The sequence below is a fragment of the Ascaphus truei genome, chromosome 7, assembly GCF_040206685.1.
Source record: "Ascaphus truei isolate aAscTru1 chromosome 7, aAscTru1.hap1, whole genome shotgun sequence".
In the NCBI taxonomy this organism is placed as follows: Eukaryota; Metazoa; Chordata; class Amphibia; order Anura; family Ascaphidae; genus Ascaphus; species Ascaphus truei.
Window position 1 is genome coordinate 5,952,072 of NC_134489.1, and position 21,478 is coordinate 5,973,549.

Below are 21,478 nucleotides of genomic sequence, written 5' to 3' on the forward strand. Positions count from 1 at the left end.
ATACCTAATGGAAAACAAAATTATTAGTAATAGTCAGCATGGATTTATGAAGGATAGATCATAAACCTTATTTGTTTGTTTGAGGAGGTAAGTAGGAATTTAGACAGGCTAATGCAGTTGATTTGGTCTACTTAGATTTTGCAAAGGTTTTTGATACGGTTCCACACAAGAGGTTGGTGTACAAAATAAAGCAAATTTGACTCACTAATAATGTATGCACCTGGATTAAAACTGGTTGAAGAATAGACAACAGAGGGTTGTCATAAATGGAACTTTTTCAGGTTGGGCTGAAGTCGTGTTTGGAGTACCTCATGGATCGGTACTGGAACCCCTGCTTTTTAACTTGTTTATTAATGACCTTGATGTTGGCATCGAGAGCAAAGTCTCCAGATTTGCTAATGATACTAAATTGTGTAAAGGTAGTAGAATCAGAGCAGGATTTAATTTCTCTCCAAAAGGACTTGGAGAGACTGGAAACGTGGGCAGGTAAATGGCAGATGAGGTTTAATACAGATACATGTAAGGTTATGCATTTGGGATACATATAAGCAGGCGACTTACAAATTAAATGGGGATAAATTGGGGAAATCCTTGATGGAGAAGGATTTAGGAGTGCTTGTAGACAGCAGGTTTAATAATAGTGCCCAAAGTCATGCAGTAGCTGCAAAGGCAAACAAGATCCTACAGAATCTTGCATTAAACGGGCAATGAATTGAAGGGAAGTAAACATACAGTAAATTATGTCCCTTTACAAAGCATTAGTAAGACCACACCTTGAATATGGATACAATTTTGGGCACCACTCCTTAGAAAAGACATTCTGGAACTAGAGAGAGTGCAGAGAAGAGCCACCACATTAATAGAGGGGATGGACAATCTAACTTATGAGGAGAGGCTAGCTAAATTAGATTTATTTACATTAGAAAAGAGGCGTCTAAGAGGGGATATGATAACTATATACAAATATATTCGGGGACAGTACAAGGAGCTTTCAAATTAACTATTCATCCCAAGGGCAGTACAAATGACTCAGGGGCATCCGTTTAGGTTGGAGGAAAGGAGATTTCACCAGCAACAAAGGAAAGGGTTCTTTACAGTAAGGGCAGTTAAAATGTGGAATTCATTACCCATGGAGACTGTGACGGCAGATTCAATACATTTGTTCAAAAAAAGGTTGGACATCTTTTTTTTTTAGAAAATAAAGGTATACAGGGATATACCAAATAAGTAAACATAGGAAGAATGTTGCTCCAGGGATTAATCTTATTGCCAATTCTTGGAGTCAGGAAGGAATTTATTTTTCCCCTTATGAGATATCATTGGATGATATGACTCTGGGGTTTTTTGTTTGTCTTCCTCTTGATCAATAAGTAAGTATAGATATAGGATAAAGTATCTGTTGCCTAAATTTAGCATAGGTTGAACTTGATGGACGTACGTCTTTTTTAAACCTCATCTACTATGTAACTAATGCATGGGATTCATGCCGGGGTCTCCAGTGCTCATATTAATGGGAATCAGCTTCAGAGACTCCCGGCATCAATCAGATGCAGGAAAAGCGCATTTTTCTTTCTAAGTCCCCTCTCGCCGCTTCTCTGCAGCTTCTCACCACCTTCCTGCCAACTTTTCCTGGTGGGACGATTTTGAGAGGAAATCTCTAATCAAGAGCCTCGATAAGCTAATCGGGGCTACTAGAAAAACACAAGTTTAAAAACCTGCCGATAAGTGGCTTATTTCCGCTCGTTTGGTGATTTTTTTTCTTGGGAATTTTTTTGGCCGAAAACGGCTTTTATCGCAGACTTATTGGGGCCTACTGAATTGCTGTAGGCTTTTTTGGCGATAAGGAGACGATAAGTAGCTTATCTCTGCTTATTGCATAGGCCCCATAATTGGCAAATGTTTCAAAGGTTTTTTTTTGTTTCCCTTCCTTTGTATCAATATAAATATAGGACGAGTATCTCAGCCGATTAAATTTAATATAGGCTGAACTCAATAAACATGTCTTTTTTTCAACCTCATCTACTATGTAACTCTATTTTCTCCATCTTGTTGCATTCTTCTCCCTCTTGTTGTGTTCCCTCTATCTTCTCCCTCTAGCTGCATTCTCCCTCTCTTCTCCCTGTGTTGCATTCTCCCTCTCTTCACCATTTTGTTCTGTTCTCCCTTTGTGCTCTCGCTACATTTTTCCTCTCTCTTTCTGAGTTCCTCCTCTCTCTTCTCCCTCTTACTTCATTCTCTCTTTCCCCCCTATTGCTGCATTTTCTCACGCTGTTTCTCCCCATTCAGGCTGAATGAGAACATGAACGTCTGCGTGGCTGATTTCGGCCTCTCCAAGAAGATCTATAATGGCGACTATTACCGGCAAGGCCGGATCGCCAAGATGCCAGTGAAATGGATTGCAATAGAGAGTCTGGCAGACAGAGTTTATACCACCAAGAGTGATGTGGTGAGTCTGTAGATACAACAGTGTCGAGGAACTCACTGCTACCCTCAATAAATGAGCCAGTACCTTATTACATAATGACTGATATTTTGATATTTAATGGGTAAAAGATAAAATAGCAACAGTCCACACTCCAGAGGTCTTGATAAGCATGTGAAGGTTTAATGTAGGATCCTACATTAAACCTTCATATGTTTTCAAGACCTCTGGAGGGTGGACTGTTGCTGTTTTATCTGAATGCCATGATGTGTGGATATTTCGGCATCCAAGGCAGTTTGCAGTGTTTATGCTGTACATGACGTCATATGACTCCGCAGCGACATTTGATGCAGCTTTAAGGTAGGGAGGGGGGCACAGGCGACGCAGTAGGGAAGACGGGGTCGCAGCACAAAAAGTTTGCACTCCCCTGGGCTAAGGGACTGATTCTATACAGCATGTGTCAAACCAGCCGATTGGGTTTATTTGTCCGAAATTTTTCATTGACCTCAATGTGGAATTGAGGGTGAAAATGGCCTGGTGAAAATGGCCTGATCGGCCACTTTGGCAAATATAGGATCGGCCCCTATGTGGTCAGACCCATGTGGGATCAAAGTAACCTAATGGCAGTGGCATATTTAATAGATTAAATGGTCAGTCCAAATGTAGGAACAATGTAATAGATTAACGGGTCAGACCCATGTAGGATAGTACTGTAAACTGTTGTATAACCCTTCTTTGTCCCAACCTCAGTGGTCTTTTGGAGTCACCATGTGGGAAATTGCAACCTGCGGCCAGACACCTTACCCCGGGGTGGAGAACAGCGAAATCTACGACTACCTGAGACAGGGGAACCGGCTGAAGCAGCCTCCAGACTGCCTGGATGGACTGTGAGTTGCAAAAAAACCCGCGCCTTTGTAGCATATTAGTACAATTTTAGTGGCGTATTGGTCCTGGAGAAGTGTAGACTACTTGCAGGATATGATACCTTTTTAATGGACCAGCATGCGGGTTCTTCTTAGGTGAAACTTTAGCGTACAGATTAGTGCATGTGAAGAAGAGACCTGTGAGATTCAGAAAGCTTTGTAAAAATGAAGAGACCTGTGATTTTTGGAAAGTTTTGTACACGTAAATAAAAGAACTGTAATGTTTAGAAAGCTCTGTAAACCCTGTTACATCTATGATGAACTCTCTTAGGGCCTCATGCAGTAAGCGTTGATAAGGGAATTATCGCCATTTTATAGGCAAAATTGGGTTTGAGATTCAGTAAGCGCCGATAAGTGCTTGATTTCGCCAGGTTTCGGAGCCGATTATTTTGTTATGGCCAGTCGGCTGCCGATAAGCCTGTTTTCGCCACTGATCGCCACTTTTTTAAATCGGCTGGATTCAACAAAAAAAAACAGCTTATCGGGGCTGATCGGCACTACGAAATTGAGATGTTATGGCCAATTTCTCCCGCCAACTAAAGTTGGCAGTTTGGAGGGGAGAACGATCGCTAAGGCTGCCGGAACGGCACTTAGAAAAAAAAAAACTTCTGTACATCAATGGAGTCAATGGAGCGGGGACGTATAACAGTATAGTACTGTTTACGTTTCATTGCTCACAATACAAACGTCATTTGCATTACAGTGTGGGGGCATTCCCTGCATTGTGTCACAGCTGACGTGTATTATTTGCATAACATTATACTTTTACATGTTTGCAGCATTTGCGGGTCACATTACTCATCATGTGATGATGTGCCAAGGGAAAATACTATACTCAACTCTTAAAGGAGAACCTCACATCATATCACACATTTTTATGAACTGAGCAACAATTATTTACATGATGTTACACATGACACACATGTCACACATACACCGTATATTCATGTTCCTTTACATTACACAATGCTTGTAATGTGACACGCATCTTTAAACGTTCATGTACATCTGTCTTCTCATGTTTACATCTAGTTTTGGGTCCTCCCTATTTTCATGACGTCACTTATTGGACGCTCAATCACATTGCATGTTTACATTGTAACCGTAGCATTACAAGCACTTCAACCTAACTTATACACACATGTACAGTAATTCAGCATTGGGACACCTTGTAAACTCATTCTATAGCAACTATCCTCATTACACAAATGCATGCATATGCACACGACTATTCATTGTTGTCAACATGTCACAATAACATGCCTAATTACACATGTTACACAAAACTTTTCCCACGTCAATCTCAGCCTTTTTGCCTAATTACATGACTGACTGTTGCGTTCACAAGTGTTACATGCATTGCACATGCAACTATTTATTTGCAAGCAATGTTTCTACAAAGGTTCACGTCACATCATTGCCAAATATCATCATTCCCTGCAGAATACACACAACAAATACTTATAACAAGAACTGCACACAGCTTGCCACAGAAGTACTTTATTATGTTAATGTAACACCTTGCATTTTACTATGTCACCTGACATCATCACATACCTATTTAAAGGACGCCCATTACCTGCTCATTCACAGCTACTCATTTTAAAATGTTGAGATTGTTTAGGAGACGGAGGAACATTCTTTTCTATGACATGCTTGATGATGAAGAGAATCATATAGGGCAAGGGAGGGACAGTGACAGGGACAGTCACGCGGATACGACAGGGACAGGGAGAGGGACAGGCCGAGGGACAGGTAGAGGGACAGGAGATCAGAGGAGAAGACAGAGGAGACAAGTTGTGCCTCGTCCGCGTCTGTACAGGGAGAGAACCCTGTTAGATGGGATGAGTGAGGAGGAGATTGTAAGTCGCTATCGTTTGAGTTCAGCAGCAATCTTATCTCTTTATCAGGAGATAAGGGGAGATTTAGATTTTTTCACAGCCAGAGGTCGTGCAGTCCCTGGGCTTGTTAAAATGCTGTGCTCATTACATTATCTTGCTTCCGCGTCATACCAGACAACTGTGGGCATAGTGGGCGGGGTCTCGCAATCTACATTCTCGCGGGCCTTGACCCAGTTTCTCTATGCACTCAATAGACGCGCTAGGAATTATATTCATTTTCCTACAGAGGCGACAGAGTGGCTGGAAGTCAGGACTGGCTTTTATAATATAGCAGGGATACCATGTGTGCTGGGTGCAATCGATTGCACACATGTTGCTTTGATTGCACCTAGTCAGAGTGAGCATGTGTACCGCAATCGTAAGCACTACCATTCACTCAATGTACAGGTGGTATGTGATGCGACGATGAGGATAATGCATGTGGTACCCAAATTCCCTGGTTCCAGTCACGATTCCTCCATCCTGAGGAACTCTTCAGTCTTCCATGCGTTCGAAGAGGGACATTTTGAACATGGTTGGCTGCTGGGTGAGTACACATTTACATGTTCTAACACAAAACACATTTTTATTTAGGAATGTTGGCATTGTACAATTTGATCACTAATGTCAGCTTATGTGTGCTCCATTCATTATAGGTGACTCAGGATACGGAATTAGGCCGTGGCTCTTGACTCCGGTGCTAAACCCTCAAACTGAAGCAGAGGACAGGTACAATGCAGCACATATATCTACAAGATCTGTTATAGAGAGGACATTTGGCCTACTCAAGACCAGATTTAGGTGTCTGGACAGAACTGGTGGGGCTCTTCTATACAAGCCTCAAAAAGTGTCTGATATTATCCTTGCCTGTTGCATTTTGCACAATGTTGCACTCAGGCACAATGTACAATCAGACCTAGCTGAGCCTTTGGTAGACGAGCATCCCACCCATGTAGCTGCTGAAAATGAACAAACAGCCAGTGGTGGCCAGACACGCCAGAATCTCATCAATTCATTTTTTTCTTGTAAGTAAAAACATATATGTTCCAAGTTATACTTTTATAGTTACATTATGTTATCTTAACAATAATGTTTTTTTATATACCCTTCTGGTAGGACACAGATGAATATGGGTTGCACACCTTTCTTTTCTCTGCTGTGTGCACAAAGGGATGTGGCACCGGTATGTTATTGTTGCACAGGTTATATAATCCCTCTTCAATTGTACTTTAGTTGTGTGTATGTGAATACAACTGGGGTAACAAATCACTAATATTTTAGCATTGTGTTGTTCCTTATGCTAACACAATACACATATTATGCCCATACTCATTCATTCTTCTAGTATGCTTACATACAATGTTATTGGTGCAGTGTAACATGTACATCCATATGATGTGTACACCAGGCTGATTTACATTTTGAATGTCATTAAATATACATGGTGTTGCACATTCAACACCAAATACACACTTTGCTGTGTTGTTTACGGTACTGAAGATGGCACGTCAATGTTTGCAATTTATATATTGTTCCTTTGCATTATAGGTATATCTCCAGTATGACTGATCATGGTATGTATATTTGCTGACATCTCTCATAAGATGTGCCTACCTCAATCTTCCTATAATTATTTGAAGTAAAAACCCTACATATTGGTTTTAACACAAATGTAACATACATGTACTTTCTGTATCATGTATATGCATTTAGCTACTCTTGAGCTTTCATGTGCATTGTATTAGAAAATGATTACTCACATTTCATCACATTTTATGTATGTTTCCTTATAAATTCCATTAATGTAATATAGAGGTGTTTGGAGAAAAGGGGATAACTGTACTTATGTGTTTACTTACGGGAGATCATTCATCACGGATGAAATTGACTGATCATAACACTCCATGCATGAATGCCTGTAATCACAACAATGCGTACTACATCTTAGATTTAGCAATGTAGGTGTTTTTTAATGCTAGGAATTAATAGTCAACATTAATTTACATTTGTGACATGTGTATGTATAAGTCACACGTGTGTGGATGTGTCCTACATGTACCAAGTGTAAAACTGTTAACAGAAAACACAATTTTGTTGCAAATGTTACTGTCATTTAGCATTTCTAATTTACCAATATGACAATGTTGGTAATATTTTCGCAATAGAAATCACGTCACTTCATCATTATCATGATGATAATTATCAAGTATTCTCACAATTGTAACGTCAATCACGTGCACATTAGCATAGACACACTTTGTAAGACAACTGTTTGTGTCTGTATCAATTTGTGTAGGATCCATGTATAACACCGACAAATGATAACACCAGCTTTATTATGGTAGCTTATATCATCATATTGACTATACTATGTATTTTTAGAACGTTTAATAAACACAGTAAACTATAGTTAGTTAGGTTAATGAAATATACACAGAAACGTACTTCATTACATGATGTTGATGTCATAATCAGAACATCATGCATTGTAGGGGACCACAACATCTGGCCAATAACATTATTTGCTACAGTCCCAAACCATTTTATCAACATACCCATGTAACAAGAGATTTTTAACAATAAATGGCTAGTTGGTTGTAAGTGTCCTTTACATTGGGAGAAGGAGTGGCTCAGTGAGTAAAGACACACACTGGCACTGAGATTTTAAAGCAGGGGAGTCTGGTTCAATTCCCGGTGTCGGCTCCTTGTGACCTTGGGCAAGTCACTTTATCTCCCTGTGCCTCAGGCGGCAAAAAATAAATTGTAAGTTCCACGGGCCAGGGACCTCAGCCTGAAAAATGTGTCTGTAAAGCGCTGTGTACAACTAGCAGCGCTATACATGAACATGCTCATATTATAATTATTATTATTATTATTATTGTTACATAGTTTCGACAGTCATACGTTCCATTACACAATAGAATTCACAAATGTGTTAGCAGAGTGGGAATGGTTGTTATATATAAAACACACCATGCCATAAAATGATAGTAGTCATTAAAGAACACTCAATAAAAATTCATGAGGCACTATTTTGCAACATCATTATGTTAATTAAGTGCTTATGCAATATAGGCATAAGGGTATCACATTTTTAATTGTTTGTTAATAAGCGCTGCAAGCAATATAAAATTAGTTCCATATGTAGTATAGTAGTCGGTGGCTCCTCCTCACAATCATCTCATATAAAGGTAGACTCTTCTGAAATCATACATTGATCCGATTGTATCTTCCCCGACATCTCTGAAATACAGCAAACACATGATGGTCAAATATGGCACCTTACTATATATGTATCCGTGACAACGCATTACACAGCTCTATATGATTGTGTACATACACACGTCACTCACTTATATGTTAGAAGTACAAGTGTACATCAGTATGTAATGTTTCTTTAAATTTGTAGCAGGCATAACTATGTATATGATGTGAACGTTGCCTTTATACTGAAAAATGTGCGCGCACATCTTAGTGTGCGCACGCACTTCAGGCTTGGCTGCACTAACTGTTACCGCATGCGCAAAACAAAGCGTACGTTGTGCGTTCAATACATCTTGAAAATACCATTAAACATAAAATCTTTATTTCAAATACAATGAATACGAAACTACATTCGTTCTAAACGAGTACATCTGTATTCTTTTTAAACAGACGTGTTTGGACAGAAAGGACGGCCGATAACACAATGCGCAAATGCAATACGTGTGACGTCATGTTAAACCAGCGTGAAACGCACGCTAACACTCCTCCCACTCAATTAACATTCGGCTAACGCCCAGTGTACGCCCCCACTGTATGACACACTGCAGTTACCGTTACTATAACAAAACATGACAGCCAATAGGCTTTGAGGCGCGCACGTCGCTTGGGGGCGGGACTTACATCCGTAATCCTTTTTAAGGACGCCTTGGGCCATGACAAGGGTCCCACGTCATACGTGGTGGACCCGCTTTTAAATGTTGCATGATAACAAAACAGGTATGTGTTAGAGTTATGTTAAAATGTTGCTAATATGGTTAAAGGGATAGGAAAGTACGTATATTTATTCCGTCAGCAATGTGTACTACTCTTTCAGGTTATACTATATTGTATTCGGCAACAATTTCTTTGTGATCGCTACATGTTATGCAGTCTGCAATGTTACGCTGTATCCACGCATTGAAAGTGAAAATGGTGGTTAAAAAAAAAAAAAAAAAAACATTTAAACGCACAGTCAACACATAACGGTTGTTATATTTACCATTCTTCTAGAATTAACTCATCGTCTGGCTGCAACTGGTCGCTCCAGAAATGCAAGGCATTTTCATCCACGCTTGACCCACCCGCTGAATCCAGTATGACACACATCTCCTCCATGAAGCGCTCATAGGAATCGCCACTGCTTTCTTCAAACAATTGGTCGGGAGGTAGGTTCATTTCTTCGGGTTCCCATTCCAATGCATTTTCAGCTGAAAGGCTTGGTACATAATCATAGTACTTTTGTTCTTGTACAATGTGGGTTTCAGGAATGGAGGGTGCAGATATTGCAGCAGGTATCGATTCACACGGAACAGTAGTAGCGGATCCATTGCTATTGGCATTAGGAATAAATATGCCTTTCACAACAATATATGTGCCCTCTTTCAGGGTAAAATGCTTTTCCTTTGCAATCTTCCAGAAACCATAGGTGTGTTCTAGCTTATCCTGCACACGTTCAAAAAAGTCATTAGTTGATAAAGTGAATCTTATTGATGAATTAAAATTCCGCGCATGCCTACGGTCTTGGTAATAAGGATATTTTGCTCGAATCAAATCATAGATTTGGCGTGTGCTCGCTTTGTGTCCGCGACTGTTCAAAATTGCTTCTGAAACCATGTACTTATAACCTAAGAGGGGATTCATATTGTTAACGAATTCATCAGCCATGTCAGAGTAGCACAAAAGATGTGTGCAGTTCTGTGTTCTTTGCTCATCAAAATGATTCTGCTCAATGGCTAACAAATTCCTGTGTTTCGTTTTCAAGGTCAACAAAAGTAACTACTTTTACTCCTTATTTCAAACGCCAATTGGATGTGTCCTTTTAATTGGTTTAACTTTTGTGGTTAGTGATAGGCGAATGTGGGAAAAACATGTATCATTTTTTTATCTCGTTTGTGAAAACATTCCTACACTTTTATTTCAGTAACATTGAGTTTTCTTGAAAAATAACAAAGAGCACTGTGTGAAAATAGTGCTTAGACAGCCATATCAGTAAATACACACACCTGCAAAATGAAATGTTTTTTTCCCACATACATTTGTGTGTGTATTTGAAAGTCTGGTTAACTACCTGTCTGCATGAATTTAAATACGTGTGTATCTATATATATATATATAAATATATCTCTCTCATAAATATATATATATATATATATATAAAGTGTATATTGTACTATATGTATAGTGTGTGTGTGTGTGTGTGTGTGTGTGTGTGTGTGTGTGTGTGTGTGTGTGTGTGTGTGTGTGTGTGTGTGTGTATATATATGTATATATATATATATATATATATATATATATGTGTGTATATATATATATATATATATATATATATATATATATATATATAGTTATATATATATATATAGTTATATATATATATATAGTTATATATATATATAGTTATATATATATATATAGTTTTATATATATATAGTTATATATATATAGTTATATATATATATATATATATATATATATATATATATAGTTTTTTTTTTTATATTGCAGGAGTACACACAACATATTGATGGCAGTAAGTAGGCCTTGTATGAAACCTATTTAAATGGTGATAAACATGAGTGAATTAAGTAATAAACATTTGTTTGCACCCAATAATGTTAGAGGCTCACACTTAGTATAGTTGTCAAACATTAGGCCTGTATTATTAAAATAGTGTGTTTTCACAAGGAAGCATGAAGTGTATGTTTTTTGTAAATACATCTATACCAGTTTAGATAGTACTATATATACACACACACACACACACACACACACACACACACACACACACACACAGTGTGTGTCTGTGTGTGTGTGTGTGCATATATCAATACATACTACATATATATTAGTATCAATTCAGAGATGTTCTTGAAACAAGAACACATAAATGATTAAAGGACAACATTACAATGGCCACCAAAGGTAAGTAATATTTAACACAAAATCCTGCTGTACACGTACAAGAAAGATGTTTGCAGTTAAATAGGTGCTTTTATAATTGCATGAAAATAATATGCACATGCAATGATTACATCAATTAACACACCCAAATGCAATGTTTTGCTGCAAAGTCAATGGCAGCTTCTCTAAACTTAGCAACTGGCTCCTGGTGGACCATTACTGAACAGACGATTAATACATCAATATTTATAACACTATTCATTAATTAGGAGTGTTAACATTTCCAAAACTTCACGTGTACAAGAACATACTTGAAAGTTTGGAAACAACACAGTCTTCAGCATACATACAATAGTAATTAGATAATCTGAAGTCAACAAAACAAGGCCAAAGACATATTTTGTGAACTATAAAATGTATTTATTTTTTTCCTTTTGCGAGCGAGTAACAGGCCTGCTTGTTGTCTCTTGAATTTTCCTTTTTTTTTTGCCACCAACTTTAGCCACAACAGAGCCACTTTGAGTGGCCTCTGGCACTTCACGGGCAGGGCTTGTGGCCAGTGACTCACCTACAGGGCTTTTGGGCAGTGACTCACCTACAGGGCTTTTGGGCAGTGACTCACCTACAGGGCTTGTGGCCAGTGACTCACCTACAGGGCTTTTGGGCAGTGACTCACCTACAGGGCTTTTGGGCAGTGATTCACCTACAGGGCTTGTGGCCAGTGATTCACCTACAGGGCTTTTGGGCAGCGATTCACCTACAGGGCTTTTGGGCAGTGACTCACCTACAGGGCTTTTGGGTAGTGACTGTTCACGGACAGGGCTTGTGCCCACTGACACATGTGAGCAAGTTGGTAGACACTGCACAAGTGATGGTTGGTCTGTTTCATGTGTGTCTTTTGTTGTTTTTGACCAAAAACTGGTCAGTAGTAACTGCTTGTGTTTTCTTTTTGTGGCCTCCTTTGTAGGTGTCAGCTGCTGAATTTGTACAGATTGCAGCGGTAGGATGTCGTCAGGAACCTGCACAGCAATGTCTGCTACTTGACCGGTAACATTTGGGCCTGGTGAATGAATATCAGAAGCATGTGGTGAAAACTGACCTGCATGAACAGATCCTGCCTGTGAGGTGTTGAATTGTGGTACATTAGTCATTCTCCAGTAATTAGCTTGTGTTTGCTGAACAACTAATGCTTCGAATGAGGTGTTGATTTTTTGCAACTGTTTAGGCACTTCAATGAAGACTCTGTGGAGATGTGCCAATTGTGAAACTGTTTCTTCCTGCAGTGCAATCATCCTTTCCAGCACTGTCATCAGGTCAGAATGGCGACGATTTTCTGCTTCCACAATTTTTCCCTCAGAAGCTACAATTGCATCATATGTGGTATTTGCTGGACGATTTGGCGGTAAAACAGTTTCAATTGGAACCTCTTCATGGTCACTTGCTTGTATTTGTGTGTCTATGGCGGCGGCGGCATCATCATCATCATCATAATCCTCTTCATCATGTTCTACAAATAAATGTACACATTATTAAATGGCATGTTAATCTCTGCTGTGTTACTATGTAATTCTACTGTGTCATAAGTAACAACTAACATGTTTCCATACGTTTTATAACCTCACATTAAAAACTACCTTGACTTAAGAATAATGTTTGGACTCAGTATGAAATATGAGTGAATGAAAACTTGCTGTAAACTCACAACTCCTACATGATAGTTAACATCACTAACACAATACATGTTGCCTTACACTTCATTTTCACTGACACTAAGTAATCCTATTTAAAGAAGATGTGCAAAACAAATAATGAACATGACAACATAACATATAGAAGAGCACATATTATATGGCCACCAACTGATACACTCACCTTCTAGGTGTGTTGAGCTGGCTGACCCAGGTGAAGACACTTGTTCAGTCTCAGGTGACACATGTCCTTCAGGGGCAACTATATATAACAATAACATAAGTGTTACATTTACATGTGTAAATATTGAACAAACAGTTATTGTATGTTCTGTATTTATGAGTACCTAACAGCATCATTTCCTTAACCCAAAATGTGTGTGTGAAAGTGAACATAAATAGTTGTAATAACAATGTACATGCCTGTGTACTTAGAACTTTTGAGTTCCCTAACATAAAACATACTATGTTCCTGCATTAACGCGTGAGGATAAATAGATAAAATGTGTACATAAAAATCATATGTTGTGTAGTGATATCAGTATCATAATGTACATAACTATCATGAGATGACCATTCACAATGGTTATCATGAAGGTTGTCATATTGCAAAAAGTGTTGTTTTTGGTAGAGGATATGTGTGGTACATTAATATAAGATGTGGCACACATGAATGTGGCTGTGACTAAACAAGACAACACATGCAGTGTGTGATAATGTGTTGTTGATAGTAGTTCAACTATAGATATGAGTGAACTAATGTGTGACGTACGCTTTGATAAGTAATGAGTTGTTGGGGCATTTAGTAGCTAAAGTGAAGCTTTCAAATGAGTGTGATTAACTTCAGTTGTGCTAGTCAGGTTGTAAGAACGGTATTCACTTCCCCAAAAAGCCTAATCAGCTACACCTTTCAATTACTTGAAACAGGTGAAAATGGTGTGAACTAAGTTGACCCTAAAATGAGGCTGTAATTAGTGTGTGTGCTGAACCCCACCCCCTCTGTTGAAGTGTATGCTGTGATGAGATATTAATTGCAGCTGCTTTAACACAATGGTAGATGAGCTAAATAGTCGTGTGCAGTTTTTAAGTTATGAAAACAATGACATAACATATGATACGTGTGCCTCATTATGCTGTCTGTATATGACTTAAAGCAAAAATGGACCTTTTCATAAACAACTATAGATGTGTTAGTGCAAGTGATGTTTGTAGGCCGTTGCATGCAATATATTTGATGCATGCTTAAAATAGGCAGTAATGTCATGTTTGTCGGAGTAAAATAAATAAAATACACAATAATATTATACATATTTATGTTCTGTACCTGTAGCTAGTAATAATTTCTCATTAACATGTGTTACACATGTGTACTACCCTGTTGTTCCCCATCTTCGCCCACCATCAATTGCTTCCACTGCAGCATGCATTTTGGGAATTCACATGTAAATGAGCACACAATGGCACGTGCTATATTAGTTACTGCTTTTAGTAGGACTACAACATATATGTCTATTTTGAGATATATATATATACAGAATCAGACATATACATATATAGATGCAGGTATGCTTATATTGTGAAGACAGTATAAAAAGCAGTGTAAATATGCAAAATAACTGTAAGCAACGACACGCCTAGTACATTAATATTTCTCACGTGGTGGAAATTGTGAGGGATAAATTCCTATATCACGGTCACCAGGTAAACCTTCCACGACGACGGGAAGTAATTTTGCCCGAAGCAGCTCCTCCAATGGACTTAATATGAGACGTTGTGGTGTCGGCCCACCTCCAGTGCCAGTAGCATGCACGCATTGGTGTTGTATTTTCTTTTTCAATTTGGACCTAATATCATCAAATCTCTTGTGACAATTCCGCTTGTCCCTCACATGATTCCCACACGCATTGACACCAATGACTATTGTGTCCCACATTTCTTTTCTGCTTGCTGAACTTGTCCGCCCTTGAAAAACATATAAAATATATGAGGTAAATTAATAATAATAGAAGCACCAGTTTCCTACACTGCTAGCTGTTCCAAGAGATAGCAAACATGCTGTTTTAGGTGTAATATGTAATACTAAACCTATACATGTAAGCAAGGTTGCATTCATATTGTATGCAGTTATGGCAAATTGACCGCCTGTGTTTAGTTGTCCTTGTAAGGCATGATAAAAAGCTGTGTTTCCAGACTAATTAACATAGAAAGATATTCTGAACCCATATTTGCATATGAACAAAACTCAGATGACCTAGGATTACATGTATTTGAATAATAAATGTAAAGGTACACTTACCTAGTAAATGTCCATATATACTGTCATAGTGCTCCAGAATGCCAGTGACAAGAGCTGTATTTTCCTGGTCATTGAAGCGAGGATTACGTGACTTCTCCACACGTTTCTTCCGAGCAGGTTTAGGGTCAGAGCTTGGCTGGTGCTGACTGGACTCTCCTTCTTCCAATGGAAGAGACTCCAAAAGCTGCCCACCAGCAAGCACGCCACCACCATCCACCCCATCAGCAACTGCGCCACCAGCAGCACTCACAGCACCAGCACTCCCACTCCTAGCACCAGCACTCCCACTCCTAGCACCAGCACTCCCACTCCCAGCAACAGCACTCCCACTCCCAGCAACAGCACTCCCACTCCCAGCAACAACACTCCCACTCCCAGCAACAGCACTCCCACTCCCAGCAACACCACTCGGTGCACCAGCAACATCACTCCCCTGAACAGTACGTTCACTCCGACGCGTACTCGCACGAGTAGCACTCCCACTCCCACCAGCATCACTCTTCCCACGCTTTGCGGGCATACTTCCAGCACTCACAAAAAACAGACAATAAATGTACAGCCAATCACACGAAACACTTCCACATATAAAACAAGACAAAGATGTAAACAAAACAACAATGGACAAAGCTCACCCAATACACAACAAGTCTCTCCGTCAATATGCAAATGTTCAATCAGCCAGCTCTGTGCGTCTCTCTCTCTCTCACTCCCAACAACACAGAGAATGATTAGCAGTACACGTTGCCTTTAAATATGGCGCGCAATCCAATACATGCTTGTTTCGCCTGATTCAGCAAGATTTGTGATTGGGCAACCTATCAGCACCCCGCCACGCACGCCGATACACCTGTGTGTGATCGGCTAATCATCGTGAGAGTGGGCGGATTTGTTTTCGGGTTGATTTTGAATGTATTCGGCACTTACTGCATACGGAGAGGAAAAATCGCCATTAACATGACTAATCGGTAAGCTTGCCGATTTCACTTAATCGACGCTTACTGCATGAGGCCCTTAATGCGCCATTAAAAGTTACGCAACCTACAAGATAGCTAATATAATAATATTAAGGATGAGCTCCAGCTTGCTGTGCTGTTAAGTTAAATATATGAGTTGTGCTCATCCTTGGATCTGGGGAGATTAGTATCTGTGTGTGGTGGCAACTTTATTACTCTTTGGGCCCCCATATATATCAAATTAATCCCCATTAAGGTTAAAGTAAATCTAGAAAAAAAGGCAAGGATCTAAAAGTCTGTGAGGTTTCACAGTAGATAGGGGAATAGGAGGGTAGATCAAGTGGTTTTTATCTGTCATCAATATCTATGTTCATATGTAAGTTTTGTGCTCTCTAATAAAAACAACAAATTGTTATTAGACCTTAGTCACCAGATATGAACTTTTTTACACTATTTTCGATAAGCTAGTATGCGTAACCTCCTCATGCTGGAAGCAGGGAGTGGGTGATGGGGTGAGTCATGGTCTATAGGTTCTCTGCTCTGTAGTGTATTTAGAATCCTCTAGTGCTGTAGCTGTTGCAGACAGGATACTGGCCTGGTCTGACCCTACACTAGTACTCCTTGTGTTCTTCTGTAACTTGTGCTGTTGTCCCCTCTTCAGGTATGAGCTGATGTCTAGCTGTTGGCTGCTGAATTCCAAGGAGCGCCTGTCCTTTGAGACCCTCCACGGAGAGCTAGAGAGGATCCTCAAAAACCTCCCACCGGTCAAGGACGCCGAAGAGATCCTTTATGTCAACATGGAAGACACTTGCTCCCCCTACTCTGATGATGATGAGGAACTAGGAGCAGTGGGAGGCGTGGATGCCAAGGATTTTGATGACCTCTTTTTGAAAGCCGGATCAGTCACTGCAGAAGTTCATCAGTCAGGGAATTCTAACCGTTATGTCATGTGCCCAGCCCACGAGACTACCAGGCTCCTGGGGGTAGCGGCATCTGTGGAACATCCACCCTTCATTTCTACCATAGAAGAGGGGACTTTGGAGGAAAGGGTAACTTCTGAAGGATCCAGACAATGACCATAAATGGACTAATGCATGAAGAATCTGCTCAGAGGAGGCTGTGAATCTCAATATGGCATGCTTAACACATTATCCGTGGCCTCTAATCTTCCCTTAGAAAACTACCTTCTCAATCTATGCTCCAACCTTTCCTGCTCCTCTACGTGGCATTAATCATATGGGAAACCAACTCTTCAGTAAAATCCTCCATTGGTCTTCCATCTTGATGGCTCTCCTTTCCACTGTATTGAGTAGTCCATCATTGTTAAAAGATGACTACATATCCCAGAGTGCCTTGGGAATGTGATCTTAGAGATATGTGACCAAAGACCAGATGGGCGTCCCATACATCATGACCAGTACTTAAGTTGATTTCCTATAACTCCTCTTGCAGTGATGTAGCCGTGATGAGCATTGTATATTGTGGTACGGATATTAGACTATTTAAATGACTTTGTTCTTACGATGGGACGAACAGGAGTGCAGCATAAAAATATAGAACATTCCTATTTTACACTCCATGAACTCGGATAAAAAGAATTGCAAGAATCCAGGACAATTCTGGAGTGGAGGTTCTTAAAGGAACTGTCTCAGACTCCTTCACTTTCTTTCTGACCCCATTAAGAGGAGATGTTTGAATTCGGTTTTCTCTGAATGGTTTCAATATCAATTCCAGTGGGAGTTTAAAAGTTAGACCAACGTAGGACCAAAGTGAGCTAATGATTGTGATACGAAAGGGTCAGTCCCATGTAGGTCCAAAGGGAGCTAACGACAATGATGCATTTAATGGGTTAAATGGTCAGCCCTAGGTACTGTAGGACCGAGGTGCCCTAACAGTGATGTGTATAAAGAGTCAGTCCCATTTAGGACCAAGTGAGCTAATGACTGTAACATGTCTCATGGGTTAAATGTGTATGATTAGTGGGTTAAGCAATCGATACCTTTAAATAATTTCGGAAAGGTCTCTGGCAAATGTATGTAAGTTGAGATTTTGGAGTTTGTTTTAGTTCTTTTATCTACCTGCCTTGTGTGTATTGTAACTGCATGTGAGGAATCCTTCGGTTAGACTGTCTGGTCTTCTGACAGAGAGGGTGTGAGCGTAAATCTGATTGCATTATCATGGATGTGGTGGGAAAGGATTCACAATAACCATCCATCAATCACTAAGATTTAACCCATTAAACATGTCCCTGGCATTAATGTGCTTTAGTCATTTTCAGGATGACTCCTTAAGTAAAACTGACCTTGCATCCAAGGGACACAGACTTCGTAACCAGTTTCTTGGACATGCAAGACCAAGTGAAGGAATAGCTGAGAGGTGTGCACAGGGAACTCAAGCAGGGAAGGATTCACTTCCACTATAAAGACCAGTATTATTTTTTTATGTTACAAAAGACGCACATTTGCACTATACTGTATGTATCTGCTTTTTGCCATAATAATAATCGCTTGCATTTCTCTGATGAAGGGCACCAGCAAAAAGGTACATTTCATATATACTTTTGATATTGTTTGTTGAGAAAGGGAAGCAGATCCCATCTGTCATTGTGTGCAGTAGGAGGAACACACTTAGTGTACCACAGAACCCCTCTGTCACACTATCACCTTGTTGTGGGGGATCTGACTTAGTGAGCCATAAGTCTTTTCCATACCTTCTATTACCCTACAATGGAACGGACAGACCCTGTAGGACACAGGCCCCCTTTGTCTCTGTCACTGTGTCGGATTGCAATGGGAAGGACACAGTAAATCAGAAGTCCCTTCTGTGGAACAGGGAACAGCTGTGCACTGTGAAACCAGTTACATGACACTGCCATAAACCGGTGTGTCCCTTTCAACTGCAATAATCACTGTCACTTGTCCCCAGATTTTATCACTTTGTCCCATCGTTCAATAGAGTGTAACATCATAAAGAAAAAGGATCCTTATGTTCTGTATATTGTGACATGCCATTCAATGCACATGTAAAGTGTCTCTAAAGCAAAATGATTTGTCATGCATCTGCCACTTTCGATCCTTAGAGCGCTGTAAAAAGAGCTTCCAATGCACAGAGCGTGTCACAGGTATGACCACGACCCACACACCTCCTTCTCCACTGCTCCCTCACCACAACAGGCCTGGTGAAATCCCAACAGCACTAGTGACCCGCTATTTGCCTGCTTTCTCAGGAGAGGGCGCCACTATGTACAGCTGGTGTGCAGTGGTCGAAGTGTGATGGTACTACAGGGTACAAAGTACCACTACTTTTTATTCACAACCCTACATTACCACTACTTTATTTTATATACAACCCCAGAGTACCAATGCTTTTTTATTTAAAGCCCCAGAATACCACTACCTTTTTGTATTTACATGCTTCCTTTTTAAACCCCATGCCAGGATGGCCTTTCTCAAGAACAAAAATGAGGTCAGAAGAGCATTGCCTCTGTGTTCAGCGGGTTTACAATTTCTTGCAATCTGTCACAGCACCAGTGCTTTTTTTTGCAATCCCTTCAGCCCACTGTTTCTAAGTATAGATGCACAGAAGTGGTGTGGCGCAGTGGCGAAACTACCATATGTGCGGCCTGATTGGCTGCACTAGGGCCCACCACCTTGAGGGCCCATTCTCCAAGCGCTGGAATGCTGTTTCGGAACCTAGTTTAGAAGACGGATCACAGTTCCGCCATTTCTAAAGACCACCCTCTCTGCACGCACCCTACCTGGATCCTACCGGTGGTCCCTTACCAGGTGGCGGACGGACCCCAACCAAGGGGTCCTAACACAGAAGTTAAGCCCCAACGGAAGTCGGGCCCAACTTCCACAATCACTGACGGGGCGGGCTCCCTCCATAGAGAGAGAGGGGGGGCTTTAAAAAAAAACTTGCACCGGTGCCTAATTCCAAACCCGATGGGGTAAGATATATTTGTTAATGGTGCAATCACATAATTGTATACTGAAAAATCATGTTATAGTGGTTTAACCCATTCACTGCCAGTGGGCCTGCAATGCTTTGTGCACTCTTGAAAATGAACAGATGCCACTATATAACGATCAGGGTATCTACATAATCTCCCAACACAGTGAAAATAGTTTTCACTGTTTTAAAGATGGTGAGTATCTCTATATACACTGAGAAAGAACGTGCAGCGCTGTATAATTATGCTGAATATCTCTATACACTGATAATGAATATGCTGTACTGTAAAATGATGCTGAGTATCTCTTACACTTATGCACTTAAAGCCCCGATATTGAACATGATGTGCTGTATAATGCTGATGGGTATCTCTATACACCTTTACAGCAACAAAATGGACATACACTATCTCTGTTCATAGTTATTAATCGTGAAAATAGTTTTAATTCATTTTATGGGACGTAAGGGACATTTTGGGACAAAATGACATTTGCATTAACTCTAGGATTGTCAATATTTTAGAAACGTGTACAATCATTTTTATGAATGTATATACATGTTTTTTGTATATGAAATGAAATATATATATCTTGATATTTTTCTTTACACTTTGTGGATAGAAATGCCTAAACATTCAAATAAATGCTTATTTTTTAATCGAGAAATATTAACCTCTTCATCTGTCCGTTCTAACACTGTCTACTTTAATCAGCTGTTCTAAACAGTTCCACTGCTAGACAGACTAGTAACACATTTCAGAGTGTATCTTGCGTATCACAATTTATGCTGGAGGACTGTGAGATGGGCCAGCATTAGGGCAAGAGGAGCAAGGCCTTCGGGAGGGGCCCCACGCTCCCTCCTCTTGGGACCGGGATCCAACTTCTGCCCAACTGGAGGAGCATGTGGCCCCCGGACCAGCAGGACGCCTCTCACCCCAAGGTAAGTGTGTACTCCTCACCCAAAAGTGTGTATATTTTTTGGGGTTTTTTTTTGGAGAGGGGCCGTACCTTCTCCAGAGCGGCTCTCCTCCTGCAGCGTCATGTTGCCATGACAACGCAATGTCACATGTCGCTGTGACACTGCAGAAGGAGGGCCACTCTTCAAGGTAAGTACCTCCACCACTTTCACCGGACGTCAACGTGCCACCTTGGGACCCGCACATCCCAATACTGGCCATAGGATGTGCGGCCCCAGTGCCACTAGATAATATGATCTAGC

The 21,478-nt window shown here is 40.2% G+C and overlaps 1 protein-coding gene across 1 annotated transcript; it reads left to right on the forward strand.

Moving 5' to 3' along the window:
- Positions 1-1,977: 1,977 nt before the first annotated feature.
- LOC142498661 (tyrosine-protein kinase receptor UFO-like) lies at positions 1,978-21,173 on the forward strand. The gene is made up of 3 exons (XM_075606913.1): positions 1,978-2,446; positions 3,173-3,309; positions 16,968-21,173. Exons 1-3 carry the CDS (start codon positions 2,300-2,302, stop codon positions 17,380-17,382), a joined length of 699 nt encoding a protein of 232 aa, XP_075463028.1. The 5' UTR covers positions 1,978-2,299; the 3' UTR covers positions 17,383-21,173.
- The last annotated feature ends 305 nt before the right edge of the window (positions 21,174-21,478 follow it).